Source organism: Pinus tabuliformis, chromosome 9, assembly GCF_031772625.1.
Source record: "Pinus tabuliformis cultivar Carrire ecotype Pingquan chromosome 9, CPIR1, whole genome shotgun sequence".
Lineage (NCBI taxonomy): Eukaryota > Viridiplantae > Streptophyta > Pinopsida > Pinales > Pinaceae > Pinus > Pinus tabuliformis.
This window is the reverse complement of record NC_142307.1, coordinates 697,514,018-697,537,619: the sequence shown is the minus strand read 5'-3', so window position 1 is coordinate 697,537,619 and position 23,602 is coordinate 697,514,018. Positions and strand designations below refer to the sequence as shown.

At 35.3% G+C, this 23,602-nt stretch overlaps 1 protein-coding gene across 2 annotated transcripts in view; it reads right to left on the bottom strand.

The window, feature by feature from the left end:
- Positions 1-1,690: 1,690 nt before the first annotated feature.
- The window catches only part of LOC149150568 (elicitor-responsive protein 3-like), a 37,922-nt gene continuing 16,010 nt past the window's right edge, over positions 1,691-23,602 (bottom strand). Inside the window, exons 1-5 of one of the 2 annotated variants that reach the window (XM_089439131.1) lie at positions 3,989-4,230; positions 3,764-3,829; positions 3,266-3,392; positions 3,025-3,142; positions 1,691-2,010 (exon numbers count right to left, since the gene is read on the bottom strand). In XM_089439131.1, the coding sequence (XP_089295257.1) occupies positions 1,942-2,010; positions 3,025-3,142; positions 3,266-3,392; positions 3,764-3,829; positions 3,989-4,055 (447 nt within the window). In that variant the 5' untranslated portion in view covers positions 4,056-4,230 and the 3' untranslated portion in view covers positions 1,691-1,941. Of the gene's footprint in view, positions 2,011-3,024; positions 3,143-3,265; positions 3,393-3,763; positions 3,830-3,988; positions 4,231-23,602 lie in introns of those variants that run through there. The other variant, XM_089439133.1, reaches the window with a different exon arrangement.

Here is a 23,602-nt window from a genome sequence, read left to right as displayed (position 1 = left end):
CTAAAATAAAATAAATCTCTTCATATGCAAATCTCTTTTAGAATTAAAAAAGATTTGATCCCTCTCATCCCTTGATACATCCGGAATTAAGATGGATCTAGGTTGGTAATGGTAGGTTGATTCTTTAAGGATAGCTCGACACTTTGAAAATGAAGTATTATGGGCCACCTTATGGTTTGGTTGTGGAACATAGGCCACCTCATGGGCACTTTCCGAGAGACTTCCATTCAACACATTCATAGATCCCACCACTCTGTTGTCGATGCGTTGTCCAAGCTCGGCATCGATGCTCCACTAGATGATCTACACATCGAGATAATCGTGAATGGATGTTCACATGATGCGGGTTCACTACTCTTCCCCTGAGAGAGTTTACGATCCTGAACAATTACACTTGCTATGTTTGCTTTTTAACTTAGGTGTTTTGATCCTTGGTTAGCTCCTTTTTTGTATGGACTATATATTTTATCCATTTTTATGGCAGATGAATATGTCTATACAACTTTTGTCTTTAGCTTGCTATCTGGAGGCTATATGTGGGAAAGGATGGCCTTCTACTTGGACCCCTAATTCCATATGTTTGATACTGATGTTTATCATATGTTGACAAATGCACTGGTTTTATTTCACTTTTAATACCAACATTTTTTTTGTACTAGAAAAAAAACATATTATGTACCATAAGATTTGAGGTTCAAACCAACTTAGCTATGGATTACTCTAGTAGACAAAGAATTAATTATTATTCATTATATATCTTTTTATAAACAAGCATAGATCCATCTTAAATACGGATCTAACATGAGCCCAGAGAGATCCATTTTCGTCACGTGCAAATTTTTTTTATGAACGGACATTATTTAAATATTTTGTATAGTTATTTAAATTTTTATTTGGGCAGACATGAGCAAAATTTCAACTTTGATGACGGACGGACAGAGTTACACATAATACTGGCTCTAGAATGAGCCTCTCGGCTCAAAAATGTCAAAAAAATAAAAAAAATTGTGTTATAATGAAATGATAAAGATTTGAAACCTAAAATGTGAAGTGACTCAGCTGAGAGTTTAAAAATATTTTCATTGTTATTAATTTTACAATACAAAGCGCTATTCCTCTCTTATACCAATAAAACCAAACAGTTTATTACATATAAATTATATATATTTTTATAAAAAATACCAAAAACTATGTTATATTGAAATGATAAAAATTTGAAACCTAAAATGTATAGAATTGATGATCAAAATATTTTTGTGTAGTAAATTTTCATTATTTATTAAAAATATATATATATATATATAAATTTAACACTCTTCAAAATTTATAAAACACATAAATTATATAAATTACAAAACTCAAACTTACCCTATCAAAATTAAAAATACACCAATAAAACTCAAAAATTAATAATTAATAATTAAACTACGTGTTAAAAGAAGAAATCGAAGGAAAGCCGTGCCCTAACAATTCCTTTAGACGATCGGTACCCCATTGGGTTTTCCATTCTGCTCAGTATTACAACCCATTAGCTATCAAAATTTTATCACCATTCAAAATGTAGCGCTACAAAACAAGTTTTTCATTTTCTGTCATATGGCACAAACCAGTTTCAAGCAAATATTTCGTTTTTATGTATAGTCTCTACAGAAATCACAACGTTTGAGTTCAAACCACATAAAAAGAGCCATAGTCCAGGAACGATGTGCATGCATTCCAAATAAACATTATTTCAGAATTTATGTGCTAGATGCGACACTAAAGGAGAGTCATAGTCGAGGAAAGATGCAGATATACTCCCAATAAACATTATTTCAGAATGATATACTCCTCATAAACATTATTTCAGAATTTCTTGTGTTTGATGCGAAAGTACATTCGATTTCTTTGAAGGTTTTCTATGTTATGTGACTTACTGAACATAACAATTGAAAAGAATGGTCAGTAGGAGCTTTCTTTCCACCCTCCGACCTCCTCCGTTGCTGCTTCCTCACAGCAATCTTCTTCTTCCTGCAATTTCCAATTACCATAATATGAAAAAACATATATAAGTGCATAGAATTGAAATTAATTTGATGGGAATTTATATGAAAAAACACAACTACATGTTGTTAGGGTTACGAGGGTCATGTTGTTAGGGTTACGAGGGTTATGGAATGAAAATTAATTTGATTTTAAATTTTGAAAATATTTTAGAATTTAAGAATATGATAGAATCTGTCGAATCAATTTGTTTGACCTGTTTTAACTTAATCTTATTGGTAATCTCTCTGAAATTCCCAAATTCTACAATATTCATGAATCCTGAATATTCCAAAAATCTACATGAAATCCATTAAATTCTAGAAAAATATTTAACTTTAAAGTTCAAACTTTATTGTAGAAAAATATTTAACTTTAAAGTTCAAACTTTATATTGCTGCCTAAGATTCTCAAATTCTACAATATTCATGTATCCTGAATATTCCCCAAATCTACAGTATTCATAGATCCATTATATCCCTGGATCCATTAAATTCTAGAAAGATATTTAACTTTAAAAGATCTAAAAAGAATAAGTTTAAACTTTTTATTGAAATTATCTTCTTACTACATCTGTAAAACAAAAATTGAAAATAAAATTTACAGTGATTGGCCAACATCCAGAGCTAATATGAATCCATCCTACTACCATTAAAAAACGTTTCTGATATACATAGATTCTGCATATATAAAAAAACTTTATAGTGCTCCCTAAGATTCTCAAATTCTATAATATTCATGTATCCTGAATATTCCCCACATCTACAGTATTCATGGATCCATTATATCCCTGGATCCATTAAATTTTAGAAAGATATTTAACTTTAAAAGATCTAAAAAGTTTAAACGTTTTATTGAAATTATCTTCTTACATCTGTAAAACAAAAATTTTAAATGAAATTTACAGTGATTGGTCAATATCCAGAGATAATATGAATCCATCCTACTCCCATTCAAAAAAACGTTTCTGATATACTGAGTCTCTGCATATATAGAATATACCTTAATAGTGAATGTGAGGCCAACTTTTATCTCCCCACAGTAGGTCTGGTCTGGAAGGACAACATTGTAGGAAGTCGGGGGTAGGCTTCCTTCCATGAATACTCCCTCCAGGGGAATGCTGTGCAACCACAATCAGAAATATAAAGATATATGATCAGAAAACAGAAATATTGAAAAACGATGAAAGACTGCAGGATCTGAAAAAATGACAGACATCATAATGCTGGAGACTCATCTGCACCTTGCTTCTCCAACGAAGTCATCCGCGTTTGCACCATCGCTGTCCAATATTTTTAAGGTGAGTTCAGTAACCCCGTCAGCTACAGTGAAAACAAATTGCTCATTCCACTCGGGATTGCTACCTTTACCTGCAATTTCAGAGATCCGATCTATTAATTTTTAAATCTATATATTTTTGGGGGAAAATTTTGGGAAATCTCCCTACTTCCCCTGGATATAGAAAAGATTTGAGTAATTTCTTCTTCCCACTGATAATCCAGGGGCACTCAGTCATAACTAAGACCTCACCACGAACTCTTTCTTAAAACGATGTAACCATTTTCTCAATTGTTTGAAAAGCATTTAAACCCTGGATACCTATAAACAAACTTAAAAATTTATGCGAACTGAAGAATTTTATCAGAGATTGGGGATCTATTTATCAGGGACTAGTCAGCCATGTTCTCAATAATATCTGTTCTCAATACACGGTTAAAACCATAGGAATATGCATACTCACCGGACGCAACGCTACTCTTCTGTTGCTGAGTTCGGCACTGGATAATGACATAGGGATCCATGTTAGCTGCAACCACAGCCACATTAGAGAAAAATTAAATCAAAGATCCAACTGAACATACACCAGCACACAGAATTCAGCTCCGTCTCTTTAGCAATATTCGAATCCAAAGATTGATCAGATCGCCTAAAACGCAAGAGATCAGCTCGGATGATAATATATTACAGAGGAAATCACTGTTCTGCAGCCCCTCGGCGTTGACGAGCAGCACCTCCAGAGTTCCCCTCGGCATCTTGATTCTCTTCCTTTTACCGCTTCCGCTTCGCCTGCTGGTGAATTTGGAATCTCAGGTTCTGATCTGATCGGGAGCACGGAAATTGAATCGTGTTCTTCCGCTCACGCCACTTGATTAATTCATTTCCAGCACTTTATACAGTTCGCCGGATCAAGAAACGGGCCTTGACCCTATTGCCAAGTTCCACGTAAACACCGTGTTACTTTTCCTGTGATTACAATTTGTGGATGACAACCTATTGTTTGGGTGGTCCACAATTCGGGAGGCTCGTGTGATACGTGTCCCTTAATAAAGCAAAATCTAGTATTTTTTTCTTCAACACTCGGGTACAGATTCAGAATCGTCTTGCAAGGATCCTAGATTTCTCAATTGGCACACTTCCCTCCAAGTATCTAAGAGTACCCTTGGTGGTCAATCCATTAAGGATCGCGTGCTGGAAGGAGATTTGTGGCAAGTTGGCAAAAAACTATCTTCCTAGACGTTTTGGGTACTCAATCTTGCAGGAAAAGAAATGTTGTTGAAGGCAATCTTGCAGGCATATCAACTCTCGATATTGCCCGCACCTTGTTGCATTTATCAGGAGCTAGTGAACATTTTTGAGAAATTATTTTGGCAAGGAACTAATAATTCGGAATCGACGTTGGTTTCTTGGGAAAAATTATGCCTTCCAAAGTTGAATGGTGGATATGGGCTTCAAGACATAGAAACCCTGAGTAGGGTAATGGGTGCTAAGCTTTGGTGGAGATGTATCCAAGGAGGGAATGAACTGTGGAAGCGAATTTGGACCCAAAAATATGCCAAGGGATGGAATCAGGAAGAGATCATCTGGGCAGACAACTTTGGCATAGGATCAACAGTCTGGAATTTAGCAGTCATGAATAGATCCATCGTCAGAGATCACTTATTCTTGGAAATACTCATGGTAGGACTCATGGTAACAACTTCCCAAGTTGGCGAATAATCCCATCCTAGCCACAGTCGAAACCTTTTTTCAATTACAGAATGTCCACAAAGTAAAAGACTATTGGAAAACTGCAGGCCTAGGTGATGGTTGAGGCTATGAAAAAAGAAGGAAGACTGGCATGGCGTGTAAACCAACCTTAATTGGGACTCTTTCCATACAATGCTAGCTGAAAGACGCATTCTGATATCTCAAAAACCAGATAAGATTCGCTGGGATACTCTCCTATAGGTATGTTCTCAGTTAAAGAAGCATACTCCTTGGTTGTTAAGCATCAATCTCTCCTGCGAGAACTGATCTGGAGTAAGATTTGGATTGTGAAACTCTAGTAAAAAGTTGTTATCTTCTTATGGCTACTCAGCAAAAAGTGTATCCTCACCTAGGACAATTTGGTAAAAGGGGGTTGGCAAGACCATCCAGATGTTCGTTATGTCAACAACATGAAGAATATATTGAACGTTTATTAAACTCCAACAGTATAGCCAACTCTCTTTGGGGATGGACCTTAGAGATTTTTGGCATATTGGACCGCTCCCCAAATAATTTCATTGATACGTTGACACAATGGAGGATTTCTCCCTTCAAGAATCCCATTATCAACTGAACCTGGACTTTGATTCCTAGCTTCCTGGTTTGGAACCCATGGAAAATCCACAAGAGAAATATATTTAAGGACCAACATACCCCTTCCTTGCAGATATGCAAGACTATTAAAGAAAACATCAGAGAATCCATTCTCTCGAAGACTTGGGCGGATGACGATTGGGAAGTAGTCCGAGAGGAAGCTTGGATCCTGGGCAATCTTGACCCCTCACCTGCCTCTAGTCCCCCTCATCTCCCCAACCCCTTGCCGCCTCGATCTCCCCCTAACCTATCCTTCTCACCCCCCCGGGAAGGATTTATCCAAATTAATTTGATGGGGCTTCCAAAGGAAACCCAGGGCCTTCGGGCTATGGTGGCATCCTTAGAAACTGGTTGGATCATCCACTAAGCATCATCCTGGAACCTTGTGGGCACACAACCAATAACGTTGCTGAGCTAACCGCCCTTTAAAAGGGATTGATGATTTCCAATCTCAAAAAATTTCCCAAAATCCAAATCATGTAAGACTCTAAAATGGTGATCAAAATGACCCAAAAACTTCTCCATGACGCCCCAGTAGAAAATATCATTAGAAGCTGGAGACTAGAGGAGAAGAGATGTCGTGTTAGAGACCTATTGGTGATATTCCCTTAAGTAATTCCTACCCATATCAGGCGAGAAGGAAATAAAATTGCAAACTGGCCTGCCAATCAAGAATTGAAGGAGAATGCTCAGGACACGGTACTAGACTAGCCTCCCCTTTTTGCATCCGACCTAAAGGGAGAAATCAGAGTCTCTCATCCACAATGATCAATTTTCCTTGATGGGTTTGTCTCCCAAGACTCACAGCCGGATATACAACATTTATTCCTCACATGGGGCACCTGTTAATCATGATATGGAGTAAATATGCCTTGGGAGCATACCCGACGAAGTAAATCGATGCAGTGAGGAGGGTACTAAGTGGGGCATTAGAAATGGTTGGTGTTCTGGTTCACAAAGATATGAGCTCGGGCACTTGAGCTAATGAAACTCTTGCGGAGGATATTTTTATCTACCCTTTATCCTTCATCCGGTGGCGCTGAAAGCCCTGGAAACTAGCCATGGTGTCTCTCTAGATTGTTTTATTGCTCATTCTTTGGTGTGGTCGGTTTTCTTGGGACCCTCCTGTTCAGATAAGTGCACATTGGGTGATTAGGGATGAGGAAAGGAAGCATATCGGCTCTAATGGAGAAGCTAGTGTCACCCTCACTTTCCCTTAGGCCCCTTCACAGGTAATTCTTAGTTCTACTGTCTCTTTTCAAGTGTCCTTTAATTGTTGCAGGGTGGAAAGAAGATCCCCAAGGTGTCGGGTGATCCATAGCCTTACTGTGGTGGGGACAAGGAGGAGTTTCCTTTAGCAAAGAAATTCAAATTCACCATACCCCTAGCTTGACGGTAAAGTTGTTGAGAGCAATTTTTCACTTCTCATTACTGTTGAATGCAATGTAGTCTATTGTTAGTCTATTGTAGTCTAGTCAGTCGAAGATCTAGCAGTCATCCCTGGATTTCTTCTGCCTTCTGACAGCTTGATAAGAGGATTGGGGTCCAAGAGGGAGCCTGCAAGAAGAAGCCTTGGTACTGAAAAGCTGCAGGCCTCAACAGAAAGGTTTCGACGCGTTAGTAGGCTTTCTCTTAGGCAACGGAAAAGAGTTCGGCCACAATGTGGGGGAGGAAACTAGGGTAGAGAGGAAGAAGCCCTGTTTTGTCAAATTTCTTTTCTTATGGTTTTGTTTGTACCTGAAAACCAACAAATCCAATTGAAGCTAATTTCAATTTTACACTTTTCAGATCTCCACACGATATATTTTCTTCATAATATAATAGAAAAGAATAAATTAAAAAAAAAAAACTTAATTTATTAAGATCTATAACAATTAATTTATAATGATACATCTCAAACAAGAATAGTAGCATCCTAAAATATGCATAAATTCAATTATATTGAGATTTTTTAATATATTATAAAAATGTTTGGTTATTAAATTAATTTATTAATATCTATATTCATTAATTTATAATTATATATTTAAGAAAATGAATAATTTAAATACATAAAAAAATTTAAAATTTAAAAAAAAATTGTCAAAATTATTTTATATTCATTTTTAATATAAATTATATTATTTCAATTTTAAAAAACAAGTATAACATGAAAAATAATATATATATATATATAAGGAAAAGAGTCACATATAACACTATTTTAAGAGATAGTGAACTATATGAAAGTCAATGAAGTGTTATGTTGTAAATGTGTGGTAATAGTAATGGGTTAAAGAAAGGAAATGTTTACTGAGGCGAAGAAATGGCTCGAATCCAGGCAAAAAAAAATTCAAAAAATCTTGCAATTTTAATATTTGAATCATGTTTTTAATGGTGAAAATGGATTCAACACGGATTTAGAAAAATTCCTACCAGATTTTATCAAAATATGGATGAAATTCGCATAATTTTCAGGGAAAAAATTAGTGTGGTTAGACTACGACTCAAAAAAATATAAATAAAAAAGAAATAGCACTAATTTAAGAGATAGTAGGCGATATGAAAATCAATGAAGTATTATGTTCCATAATAAATTTATTTAAAAAAAAAAATTACGACTTAAAAAAATATAAATAAAAAAGAAATAGCACTAATTTAAGAGATAGTAGATGATATGACAATCAATGAAGTATTATGTTCATAATAAATTTATAAACAAAAAATATAAATATAAAATATTTATAAATGTTAATAATAATAGGGAGCTACACCATTGTAGTGTTTTTTTTAATGGTTAAAAGTGTTATTAATCTTACTAGTTTCATACATTAGTGGATGCGATGAAAGTGTTTTAAACCAAAAAGAGTTGTCAGGTGAAATTGGCCAATAGATTATTAGATCACCTTAATATAAAGGAAAAACAATTATATGAAGAAAATTCCAAAAATTAATTTGCTAGTGTAACAGCCTCGAAATAAAACATGTAATTAATTAGATTAATCATGCGATTTATAATCAACATGCAATTTATCAACTAATTAACATCAAATTTCATAAATATGAGTAGAGGCAATTTAGTTGTGGTGATGATGTTTCTCACTTGTGATTTCAGAGTTGAACGCTAGTTGAATTCTGTTAACTGCAACAAAGTCTTGGGGACGACTCTCCATCCAACCGTAGGCTCAATTGCACAAAATCTTGCTATAACTGGCCACCCCCAAGCCCTTAATCATCATACTACTACGAGGGAATCCTTTGTCTCAAAACACTATTCTCCCAAGATAATGGATGATGGAATCATGGAATGATGGAATGCCTCTAATCTTCCTCACCATCTATTAAATAGAGCATTGGAAGGGAAACCACATGCACACACTCCATGTGTCAACATGTAACTTTACTGCTTTCTTGTTTTATTTCTTTTGTTTTTACTTTTTCGTAGCTTTATTGAGTTTTATTTCTTTGTTTTTACTTTTTGATAGCTTTACTGATTTTTACTATTTTTCTGTTTATTTATATTTATATTTATTTAGAGCTTTAGTATTGTTATTTATTATTTTATTATTATTTATTATTTATTTACTATTACTATTTTTATTTATTGTTTATTATTTATTTTCTTGTATTATATTATATTATTTATTATTTTTATTATTATTTATTACTAAGGAACATTACATACTCCCCCACTTTAAGGAACTTCGTCCTGAAGTTAAGTTGAATTATTTAACATTTTATTTTGTTATTATTACTTCATGTTTGCCCTACACCTTTTGCTGAACTAGTATAACCAACAGGCATCGAAAGTTTTCACAACACCCGAGAAATCTCAAGGACTCTGTGTCCTTTTTTCCACTTTCGGAACTAGGCATAAGCCTCCCCGGTCTGTATCCTAGTCCAAGGCTAGCCCCAAGGCTCCCGCCCAACTCAAACCTCATCTACCCCAAGGCAAGCCTCAGGTACGGTACTCAATGACTCCGGGCATCTTGCAAGGCTGGCCCACTCCCTCCACAACTACTAAGGCGCACAACCAGGCATCGAAATCCTTACAACCCCACCAAACTTCGGCATCCCAATCCAATAACAGGCACCTAGCCTAGAAGATCAGGTACTTGGCCTCCTCAAGATGGTCCCATAGCCCTTCAAGAGTTATCCATCAAGAGCTACACAAGACAAAGGAACCACTGTCATATGTAGTGTTGATTGAGTTTGTCCCCAGCCCATATGGTGTTACTTATTCTCCCTCGTGCGTATGGGCTTGCACGAGATCATCAAATAAACCGGCCCTCTTGGCCCATTTGTGGAGTCTTGTGAATCATCACACCTCAACATGCAACCAATGCATTAGCTATACCATCATAGTATCATAGAAAATAATCCACATGCCAAATCTTGCATGTCATCATGAGAACATTCATCATTGTTAATCGCAACATTATGAATAATAACGAACTGCATGCTCATGCATGTCATAAATTTGTATGCAACTATCACATGCTTTACCTCATGAAATACCATCATAAGTTATAATATCAACATATTTGCATCAAATACATATCATGACTTCACATAATAAATGAACCACATGTCAATAAACCTCATATTATAGCATCATAATTTCTATGCCACGTTATTCATATCATATCCAGCATGAGTACTCAACATTAAATACCTATCATCACGTAGTAAATGAATATGTCAATATACCTCGACACAACATCATAATGCCTATGCATATCATTATCATCATAAGGATACATCATCACTATAAAAATCACATGTGCATCATTATCCTCCTACCATTATATCACGAAAACCTCATGTAACATTATACTCAACACCATAATAGTTAATTAAACTAAACTGAAATCATAGTGTACAATTTAGATGTATCATCAAGTTTAAACAATAAAACATGATTTAGATGCTCCATAAAAAATATCTGTCTTAGCTAAGTAAGCACTCCTAACTAGTTCACCACACATTTTTAATCAAATAGATAAAGAAAGTCATTAAAAATAACATCTGCATCTTCCCAGGTTGCTAACCCTAGGCTATATTGGTCCCACTGGCCTTGACTTGCTAAAACTCATGATTCCTGTAACTATAGAGCCTATCACTGCAACCATTAAGGAGTTTTCTAATGCCACCCATAAAGCTACTGAGGAAGCTGAGGTAAAACCCCAGCTAGTTCTATGTTAAAAAAAATAACCCTGGCGGAATGATTGTAACACAAACAACCTGAACCTAGCTTGTTATAGCTACTAGTCATAAGGCAGTTACGAACGAACCTATTCCTATTTATAATATTTTTATTTAGAGATCCCCTTTTGTAAATGGCATAATCCCACACAAATGTAAGAACCCAATAACAGTCTACTTTGTTCAATGAAATGTGTTGAAGTTCAATGAGCAATTTGTGCAGGCTTTGAGAAAACACGGAGAGGGAGATGCACGAATAATTCTATGGAGAAGGGCCTTCAATGATCGCTTATTACTTACGGAGAGAGCATTTCTGGACCCCGAAGGCCTCAAGGGAAGGCCCTGGTTCAGACATTTGGTAAGGATCAATGAAAGATGATTATTTTTAGGTTTCAGCGCTTACGATAATTTAATAGTGATACAGTTGTTTTCTGCCCATGTAGACTCTATGGCATCCAATTAATTATCTATACCATCTAACCAATATGTATTATTGTGGATGTTAGATTTATGCTCCTTCATGAAGCAATGAATACGATTTTTCATCATTTCCTGGAGTGGTGGATGCCATGGCCAATGCAACGAGTTCCAAAAATGGGGAAGCAAATGGCAAAAACAACGGGCTGATTCTTGAGATCAAAACTAGCTATTTGTAGAGAAAGTACACTGTATATGTCTGATAGATAGACAATCAACTGCAAATAAAATTTCCATACATGATTGGTCGTACAAATTCATTTCATTAATGCTGGCCTTGACATTATTAAATGTTGAATTGCAAGTATTCGTTCAAAAGCATTGAGTTGCACGACTTGATATAATGATATCAGCATTGAAAAAAAAAAAAAAATCAAGCTCTGCAATACACAGAAAAAAGCATCTACAATGGGAAAATGCAGGCTAACACCCACAATTTGACAGATTTCATATCCATAACATGCAACAATTAAAAGTGGCATATCTTAAAGGCTGGAAACCATTACATGCTTCAAAGCTGCATGAGAATAATTCACAACTATTAAAATGCAGCGAATTCGATCACAATCAGCATGCGATAAGAATATACTAATGCTATAAAATATTCAAAAGCATGATGTGATGAAGGTATATTTTATTATTTCAATACACTAAAACTGAATCCAAAGTTGTCACTGGACTAGCTCCTTTCATATTTCACATGATAGGCTTGACCACACTAAAATCCATTAAGTCAAAGTGTCCTCTATATAATGTTTCCCTCAAAAAATGAAGAGAATCCCAAATAAAGAACTGAAAATTAAAGCACTGCAGGCAGAAAGGGTATGCAACATTTTCTCCAAAATTACATCAAAATTATGCATCAAACCCAAAAGTTTCACTACAAAAGTATTTTTTCAAGAATAAGTTCCATTTCAATCCTCTGCTCAAAACTTTCAACGCTTCAGAACTTCTACATGATTTTCTCTGGTGACAATCAAGGCAACTAACATTTTTCGGAAATCCAAAAATTGAGAATGACTCGTATTCAGTGGCAGAAAATACCTTGTAAATATTTTTTTTCTGATGGTCAAATGAGATTGGTGTTAGATTACTAATAGTGATTCTTTATATGCGGAATAATTACTTATTATAAAGAATCTTAAAAACTGAATGCCCAAAATGACTTACCTCCAGCCATTGAAGTTTCCTTTTGCCCAATTTAAATTCCAAACTTCAGATACCACAAATATGTCCCAACTGAAGTATAATAGCAGACAACACAGACCTACCTTGTCGTAGATTCGATCCAGTGCAGCAGATATGGTTCTGAGAAGCTCCACGAGCCTTTTGTCCCGATCTTGCTCCAATCTACTCAGAGACGGGGTCAGGTATTTGAATCGAACAATGAGGAACAACAATCTCGTTTACGCATAAAAATACCATAGACAGCGATGAAGGTAACACAATCTTCATGCAAGCAGAAAGAAAAGAAATATGGAAAATCTTAAGGGACTTTCAAAGCAGGCAGATAAGAAAATCTGAAGGTACTTCCAGGCTCTGCTCTCTCAACTTGATGGTGTAAAACTGAAGAGGATTGAGATACAATCTTGGGGACCAAACAGATAAATTTATAGCCAAGCTTCCATCAAGCTTCTGATGGCTATGTGTCAGGTGTTCCATAGATCAAGGTAGAGAACTCTAGATGGAGTAATGGACCACTTCAGAAGCTCCCAACGATAAATTTATTAACTGCAGTTGATTTCCTTAATTTAAGGAAATTACTGCAGTTGGTTTCCAGAAATTAAGGAAAGACTGCAGTTTACTTCCATAATTGTAAGCAGCAGTTGGTAAAAAAAAATTAATGGAGCTTAACATTCTCCCACTTGGTCCATACTTCCTAACTTAATGTCTCAACTTAAAACCCATTGATAATCTGTATTAAGTAATAGATACATGAATCATGGAGATAAGTCCTCTAATGACGAGTATTATCTTCCATGTATTACTATGTATTTATTCTTATTATAATTTATGTGGCAACAATTTCTTAATGAATAAACCTTATGTTTATTCTTGGTCCTTCTTAAATGAATTTTCTCAAATCAACTTAAGGTGCACATAAATATGAGAAAAAACATCACAATAATTAAGAATTTCATTAAAATAACATTGTCCATACAATGAGAAACTACATAATGGAACCAAGTCCCATATTCATTACATGATCCTTGAATTTAAACGGTGGCATGCCCTTAGTCAAAGGGTCAGCGATCATCAACTCAGTGTTGACGTGCTCAATGACCACTTTCTTTTCTTTAACACGTTCCCTTATAGCTAAATACTTAATGTCGATGTGTTTATTTCGACTCCCACTTTTTTTGTTTTTAGCTATAAAAACAACAGCTGAATTATCACAATATATTCTCAATGGCTTAGAGATAGAATCCATAATTCTAAGCCCAGAAATGAAACTCTTAATCCATACACCATGTAAAGTAGCCTCAAAATAGGAGACAAACTCGGCTTCCATAGTGGAAGTGGCAATCAAGGTCTGCTTGGGACTCCTCCATGATACAGCTCTACCGGCCATCATAAAAAAGTAACCTGATGTTGATTTACGTGAATCAACACATCCAGCAAAGTCAGAATCTGAGTAGCCAATTACTTCCAAGTTGTCCGTCCATCTATACATAAGCATGTAGTCTTTGGTTCCTTGAAGGTACCTCATTACTTTCTTTGCAGCTCTCCAGTGGTCTAAACCTGGATCACTCTGATATCGTCCCAACATTCCCACAACAAATGCAATGTCAGGTCTTGTGCAGACTTGAGCATACATTAGGCTTCCGACAGCAGAAGCATATGGAATGTTCTTCATTTGTTCCCTTTCAAAGTCATTCTTCGGGCATTGGTTCAAATTGAACCTATCACCCTTCACAATGGGAGCTACACTTGGTGAACAATCCTTCATCCGAAATCTCTCTAAAATTTTATTAATATAGGTTTCCTGTGACAGACCCAAGGTGCCTCGAAATCTGTCTCTATGGATCTTAATGCCAATGACATAAGATGCCTCACCCATATCCTTCATATCAAAATTTTTAGAGAGGAATTGTTTCACCTCATGTAGCAAACCCTTATCATTGGTTGCTAGCAAAATGTCATTCACATATAAAACAAGAAAACAAATTTTACTCCCATTAACTTTCAGGTATATACATTGATCCATAATTTTTTCTACAAAACCGAAAGAAGAAATTACATTATGGAATTTCAAATACCATTGGCAGGATGCTTGTTTTAAACCATATAATGACTTCTTGAGCTTGCAAACCAATTGCTCACCATCACTAGAGGGGAATCCTTCAGGTTGTTTCATGTAAACCTCCTCCTCTAGATCTCCATTAAGAAAAGTCATTTTCACATCCATTTGTTGCAACTCCAATTCAAAATGGGCTACTAATGCCATAATAATGCGCAAGGAATCTTTCTTAGATACAGGATAACAAGTCTCCGTGTAGTCGATTCCTTCTTTCTGAGTGAATCCCTTAGCAACAAGTCTTGCCTTGTATCTCTCAATGTTGCCCAATGAGTCTTTCTTTGTCTTAAAGACCCATTTACATCCAATGGCTTTTGCACCATTAGGCAACTCAACAAGATCCCAGACTTCGTTACTCTTTATGGAATTCATCTCTTCCTTCATGGCATTGTACCATAGTTCTGATTCTTTGCAACTCATGGCTTGTGAAAATGACTCGGGATCATTTTCGGCTCCAATGTTGTAGTCAGATTCTTGTAGATACACAACATAATCATTAGGAATTGCTGATCTCTTTGGTCTAGTAGATCTTCTTAATGTTGTACCATCATCTTCCTGAGAAGTATGTGGTTCAACTTGTTGTTCAAAAGTTCTTGGCAACTCTTGAACTACCTGATCTACTGGAATGTCGTCAGCAGCTTGTGGAACTTCAACAATTGGTTGTTCAACACTAGTTTGTACTTGAGGGGTGCTATGAACAATAACCAATCTATCACTTGAGGTGGAAAGTTGAAACTCTGAATGATCCTTCTCAGAAACTATGTTCCTGGTTTGATCGCTCCCACTGATCAAGTCATTTTCAAGAAACTTTGCATTTCTTGATTCCAAAATCCTAGTGTTGTGAGATGGACAATAAAATCTGTAACCTTTAGACCTTTCAGCATATCCAATGAAATACCCACTAATGGTCCTTGGGTCCAGCTTCTTCTCTTGTGGATTATAAATTCTCACTTCAGATGGGCATCCCCAAACGCGCATATGTCGCAAACTCGGTTTCCAACCTTTCCATAATTCAAATGGCATTTTAGGAACAGCCTTGGTTGGAACTCGGTTTAATATATACACTGTCGTCTTAAGTGCTTCAGTCCACAAGGATTTAGGAAGATTGGAGCTGCTAAGCATACTCCGCACCATGTCCAATAAAGTTCGGTTTCTTCTTTCTGCTACACCATTCTGGTCGGGTGAACCAGGCATGGTGTATTGGGCAACAATCCCATGCTCTTGAAGAAATTTAGCGAATGGCCCAGGTGCTTGTCCATCTTCTGTGTATCTACCATAATATTCTCCACCTCTATCTGATCTCATGATCTTAATTTGCTTTCCACATTGTTTCTCTACTTCAGCCTTAAAGATCTTAAAGGCATCTAATGCTTCGCTCTTTTTATGAAGCATGTAGAGATACATATATCGTGAGTAATCATCTATAAAGGAGATGAAGTATCTCTAACCATGTGAGTCCATGTCTGGACTACATATATCAGTATGTATGATCTCTAATATGTCTGAACTCCTATTGGCACATTTCTTTGACTTGTTGGTCTACTTTCCCTTTATGCAGTCCACACAAGTCTCAAAATCAGTAAAATCCAGAGTATTAAGTACCCCTTCATTTACCAATCTTTTAATTCTTTCTATGGAGATATGACCTAGTCTCCGGTGCCATAATTTAGAGGAATCTTCATTAATAACACATCTTTTAGTGCCAGTGTGAACATGCATTGAATCATAAGTGACATTGTTTTGTAAATTAATGCAGTAAAGACCATTAGACAAAATACCATTCCCAACATAATCAGATTTATAAAATAGACTGAAAGATTTTTCTGAAAAGTTTAAGGAATATCCAAAAGGTACAAGCCTTGAAACTGAAATCAAGTTTCTAGAAAAACTTGGAACATAAAAGGTCTTTTCTAATTCTAAAACAAATCCACTACTTAAAGTTAAATAACATGTTCCTATAGCTTCCACATGTGAGCCCATCTTGTTTCCTGATAAGATGCTTTGCTCACTTCCCACTGGTTTCCTTAGGTTTTGCAAACCCTGCAAGGAATTCGAAATGTGAATTGCTGATCCAGAATCAATCCACCATGTGTTAATATTGGCGTTCACCATATTAGATTCATAACAAACAAACGAGATTAAATTACCTTTGTCCGCAAGCCATTTCTGAAATTTGGCGCATTCCTTCTTCATGTGTCCCTTCTTTTTACAGAAGAAACACTTGGAATCCTTTTTGATATCAGCTTGGGGAGGTACTTTACCTTTCCCTTTCCGATTGGCTTGAGATTTGCCCTTTCCACGCGTTACCAGCATTGCACTCTCTCCAAGTTCCATCACTAGTGTCTCTTCCTCTTGAACACACATGGTCATGAGTTCATTAATTGACCATTTATCCTTATGTGTGTTGTATGAGATTTTGAAAGGTCCATATTGGTGCGGAAGGGTGTTCAGGATGTAGTGCACTAGGAAAGACTCCGATATTTCAACCTCGAGTTTCTTCAATTGAGCCACAGTGTCCCTCATCTGCATGATGTGCTCGCGCACACCTTTCACACTGGTGAGCCTTAGGGATGAGAACTTCATGATTAGGGTGCTTGCTAGTGCCTTGTCTGAGGTGACGAATTGATCATCAATGGCCTTCAACAAGTCTCGGACCTTTTCATGCTAATCAACGGAACCACGAATACCAGCTGAAATTTTAGTCTTAATGAACATCATGCTTAGACGATTGGATCGCTCCCATCGTTCATAAAGCGTGATGTCCGTTGCAGTGCTGGTATTAGTGAGTGTCGGTGGTTCATCTTTCCTAATAGCATAATCTATGTCCATCCACCCCAAATGAAGGAGAATCCTCTCCTTCCAAACCTTATAGTTATCTCCCTTAAGTTCGGGAATGTCACAATGAATTTCAGAGAAATTTGCAGGTTGTACAACTGCATCAAAATTAAAAAAAAAAAAACACATGCTTATGTTAAAATTGAGGCTTAGATAAAATTTCATGTTTTACCAATGTAAATCATGCTCAAAATTGAATCTAATGACATAAAATTTCCTGAGGGCTAAATTTTCAATTCAAACAGATACAATTATTCATAATTATGAACTTTATGATAAAACTTATTAATTCATAACTCTTGTGGGTAGGTTATGAAATTTTATCCTAATTAATTACATAAATATAATAAAAATTCCTGTGGGATAAAATTTATTATATTTAGTCTAATTAATTACAATTTAATGTCTAAATCATCTTTATGTGATCTAACCAATCATAATATATAATTTTATTTAATTAAAGATGTTGTGGCTATTCTCTAATTAATTAAAATTATATGGATCACTAGACATTATCCATTATAAATTGGATAAACAAAAATATATATATATATGGAAGGCGGAAACAATTACCGCACTAATCAAACTCTTAAAAAAAAATTCTTATAAAATTATAAACATTTCTTTAACCAGAGTAACCTTTACAGATTTATGTATATAGCTCTTACTGAGCAAATGCTGGAAAATAGGCAACTATTAAAGCACACCAAAAACACATCTAGAACAATATGAAACACGTGCAATGTGTGTTATACTAACTAAATGTAATTTTGAATCATTTTGAAATAAAAATTATGGTGGAAAATAAAAATTTACTAAATATTTCACAAAAGATCAATTCGATGCAAGATCTTGCCAAACAATTTAATGGTTTGGTCTTATGCTCTAAACACATTAATGAATTGCATCGATGCAAACAGATATTGAATGATCTCGTCTTTAGGTCTAATGTTGAGTTCTCTTTTGTGTTGGAATATTTCTGGGTTTTAAACAGATCTAACACATTAAACAGTTAATTCCAAATCAGATCTGCCTTTCGGGTATATTTGAAATCTATGCTTTTCACACTCTAAATATCTGAAATTAAACCCCAAATGTATCATAAATTTGTGATAATACGCAGAGACCAATATCGATTTATATGCCATATACCACAAACAATCAAACAAAATACAGAACACACCAAGGCAGAGATAAGTGTGAAGGCTCCGATACCAATGTTAGTTTATTAATAGTGATTCTTTATATGCGGAATAATTACTTATTGTAAAGAATCTTAAAAACTGAATGCCCAAAATGACTTACCTCCAACCATTGAAGTTTCCTTTTGCCCAATTTAAATTCCGGACTTCAGATACCACAAATATGTCCCAACTGAAGTATAATAGCAGACAACACAGACCTTCCTTGTCGTAGATTCGATCCAGTGCAGCAGATATGGTTCTTAGAAGCTCCGAGAGCCTTTTGTCCCGATCTTGCTCCAATCTACTCAGAGACGGGGTCACGTATTTGAATCGAACAATGAGGAACAGCAGTCTCGTTTACGCCTAAAAATACCGCAGACAACGATGAAGGTAACACAATCTTCACGCAAGCAGAAAGAAAAGAAATACGGAAAATCTGAAGGGACTTTCAAAGCAGGCAGATAAGAAAATCTGAAGGTACTTCCAGGCTCTGCTCTCTCAACTTGATGGTGTAAAACTGAAGAGGATTGAGATACAAGCTTGGGGACCAAACAGATAAATTTATAGCCAAGCTTCCATCAAGCTTCTGATGGCTATGTGTCAGGTGTTCCACAGATCAAGGTAGAGAACTCCAGATGGAGTAATGGACCACTTCAGAAGCTCCCAACAATAAATTTATTAACTGCAGTTGATTTCCTTAATTTAAGGAAATTACTGCAGTTGGTTTCCAGAAATTAAGGAAAGATTGCAGTTTACTTCCATAATTGTAGGCAGCAGTTAGTAAAAAAATTAATGGAGCTTAACAATTGGATGGGGAATTTCCACCCAAGTCACTTTAATCGACAAAAATTTGACTTGCCAATAGAGCGAACAGTTTAAATCTAATCAGGAACAAATCAGGAAAAACTCCGCAAGTACAAAATATAATACACATATTTGGAGACATGCCTTGCATAGATTAATCGACCGAGTATAACTCGGTCAGTTCAAGTTTGACTGTTGATTAATCATGAGTCAATTTTTAACACCAATCGGTTATTTGACTAAGCTGCATTGGTGGTACAACGATTATCTCAGCTAAATTGTCTTACTGTTTGTATAAGATGATACCCTGCATCCCTGCCTTGCATATGTAGCGTATAAAAGGTGCAATTATAAGTGGCCAGGAATCTGATGTAGTTACAGCATTATTTCTCAACGAGTGTTTCTCCAGTTTAGTTTATCTTAATATGTAAGCATTGAGCTCAAATTATAATTTCCTCAGTAAGGTTCACCTTACACGAATAATTACAAGTCAATGAAAGCAAAACATCATATTAGAATATTTTAAGACAGAATTATTGACATAAGTTAAGATGCAGTTTATAAAGCTGCAATATCTAGTCAGATTAATCGAATTTACTTGTAAGGTATAAATTGCTCAAGTGTGATGCAAAACAGCCCTAATGCACTTTTTGTTGTTCCCTCGCGATGGATGAAAATATCACCCCGAAACGTCGAAATCAAAAACTATGGACACAGTAAATTCCCAAAATTAATTCAATAACTAAAGTAACTGAGAATGCATTAACAACTTAAATATTTTGATCCCTCACTTCCCATTAGACAACGGAAATCTTCCCAGATTTTCTGGGAAACTCTGATATATTTAAAATGGCATTGCGATGATGTAGCGGGGCAATTGACTGACATTGACAATAAAACTCTAAAATAAAATCCACAGTAATTAGAGCATGAGACAAAATTTCTTTCCAAAGTAAAGAACGAGTTTTCAACTCGGGGCAAAAGTTATGAGCAAGAAAACATATCCTCTAAGCAGCACGAAATCAAAAATGAGAGATCCTGAAACCCTAGAGCATACATAAGCAAGTTGAAAGGGTTAAGATATTTAATCGGGGACCCTAAATTCCTTAGTTTGAAAGGCCCAAGATAACCCAAAGAATAGTGACCTCACCTCATCAACAGCTTCTTCAAGTCCGTATGAGTTTTGAGTTTGATATCACAGATCAAGGTCTTGTTCTGAGTAGTACTGGGAAATTTCGCTTATGTAGATTCTCCCATTGGGACTTATTTTGCAACGGCCTTTCCGCCCTTGGATTGAAGGATCCCACCACGCACACTATAATATTCTATTTAATCACCTCATTACACCGGCATCCTAATTAATTCCATGTCATCTGCAGATAAAGCAGATTACAGTCCCACCTGTTTCTACGGATAGGGATGGGAAAAGAATTGGGCATTTATTGACAGTTTGGCCGAGTGGTATGAGGTGCCAGATTTAAGCTCTGGTCTGAAAGGGCATGGGCTCAAATTCCACAAATGTCACATGGTTTTTATATATACTGCAATTTGTTTACTTAATGCATGAAATCACGATCCGATGCTAAAAAAAAACAAAGACTACAGCTTTTTAAATTTGGAAGGGAAACTGCCTATGATCTTGACTCTGGGCAGAGCTTCAGTCGGTTTGACTTTGATGCTGTGGTTACTCAACAAGACATAATGGATACTTTCCAACCGCCATTTGAGACATGCATTAAGGATGGAGGTGTGAGCAATGTACTGTGTTCTTTCAATAAAGTCAATGGAATTTCTGCATGTGCAGATCCTGCACTTTTGGCGAAATTGAAGATAGAGCCAAAGCCAAAGAGGGACAATGAGAAAATTTGTAGCCGCAATTTGTAGAGCCACATTATGTGAGTGATAATTCACAACTAGAGTCAAAAGCTTCAAGTCATAGCCACACTCGAAAGTTTTCTTTGTCGCAGCCCAGCGATAAAACAATTGAATTTATTTATTTTTGTGGAAGGAAGGATGTGACTGTAATATTCCCTTTTAAGTGGATAGAATCATTAGGATGTGACTGTAAATTTTTTTATGTTTTTTTGTTAAATCATTTAGATCAAAGTTTTCTACATTAAAATGTCTATAGGCCCTAAGAGTTGAACCTAACCTCTGATACCATGTGTAACAACCCCGAAAAAAAAACATGTAATTAATTAGATCAATCATGCGATTTATAATCAACACACAATTTATCAACTAATTAACATCAAATTTCATAAATATGAGTAGAGACAACTTACATGTGGTGATGATGTTTCTCACTTGTGATTTCAGGGTTGAATGCTAGTTGAATTCTGCTAACTGCAACAAAGTCTTGGGGACGACTCTCCACCCAACCGTAGGCTCAATTTCACAAAATCTTGCTACAACTGGCCACCCCCAAGTCCTCAATCAACGTACTACTGCCAGGGAATCCTTTGTCTCAAAACACTATTCTCCTAAGAGAATGGATGATGGAATCATGGAATCATAGAATGCCTCTCATCTTCCTCACCATCTATTAAATAGAGCAAACATTGAAAGGGAAACCACATGCACACACTCCATGTGTCAACATGCAACTTTACTGCTTACTTGTTTTATTTCTTTTGTTTTTACTTTTTGATAGCTTCACTAAGTTTTATTTCTTTGTTTTTACTTTTTGATAGCTTTATTGATTTTTACTATTTTTTTTGTTTATTTTTATTTATATTTATTTAGAGCTTTAGTATTGTTATTTATTATTTTATTATTATTTATTATTTATTTACTACTACTATTTTTTATTGTTTATTATTTATTTTCTTGTATTATATTATATTATTTATTATTTATTATTTATTATTAAGGGACATTACAACTAGTATATATTTTTTAATTGAATTAGATGGAATATTATGTGGAGAGGGGTGAATTGTTTTTTTATTTGGATTTGGAGCACTTTGACAAACAAAATGGCTTGGGTTGTTAAAATGGAGCTTTGTTATGCTTCATTCCAATTTGATTTTCACAAATGATATGCAACAAGAAAGCATCATTTCATGTAGATAAGCTAAATGTAACAAAAGCATTTTAAATAAAAAAGAGTTAAGTGTAGCAAAAGAATTAGAAAAAATAAAATAAAAAAATAGTACAAGGAACACATCTAAAAAATTATTGCAATGGGAAATTGGGCATCACATTATCAAGAGGAAATTCACATCACAAGATTGTGATCACCTTAATGTTTGGTGTCAAAATTGCAATACGGTGGAAATTCCTTTTATGTTGTTCAATAAATTTAAGTGACTATTAAAAATATACAGATAATAAGGATCCTTATAACTCACAAGATAATAAGGATCCTAACTGAGATGAAAGCTTAAGGATAATAATGATCCTTATAACTCACAATATAATAAGGATCCTAGCTAAGATGAAAGCTTAACCTACTCATTTCAAAACAATCTTCTAAACTCTATAAAGCGGTAACATTACTTTATAACCCAAAAACATTCTCCATGGCTATGTGAAAAATGCACGGTTCAATGATTGAATCCCATCAAGTCCTTCCCATTAGAAGTATAGAATGTAAAGGTACACATGGTTCACCCTTCTATACAAATTTAAAAGTAGGTCGGAAGCTACTTCATGTTTTGGTAACTTTGAGTAATTTTATTCAAATTTATTATGTTTTAACCTCAAGAAATGGTTAGTTTGTCAAGTTGTGGTGTAGTTGTAGATGAGGAAGCTTACCACAGTGACAACTGAGGACCAAAATAAAGTGTTATGATAATGACTAATCAAAGAATCCATGCTTTCTATGTGCACCATGGTCAAGTGAATATGAACATTTCATTTATCTTTTTCAACATGGTAATAATCTTATAAAAATATCAAAAAAAAATATAAAAATCATTAAGATGATTATATATTTGTAGATGTAATGCATGTGTGTTAGGAATTTTTGTGCCCAGAGGCGCATTAAATTTGATTGAAAGTGACATGTAAAGATAATATACTATTGTCAATTGAAATGTATTATTTTTTTTTTCAATTTTTTATTATGGAAGGATTGTATGAATATATGCCCTTCTAATTGAAATTAAGACCAACCCATCAAATTTGATCATTGGTTGGGCCTTAGAAACATGATTCCTTGCCTACAAAGACT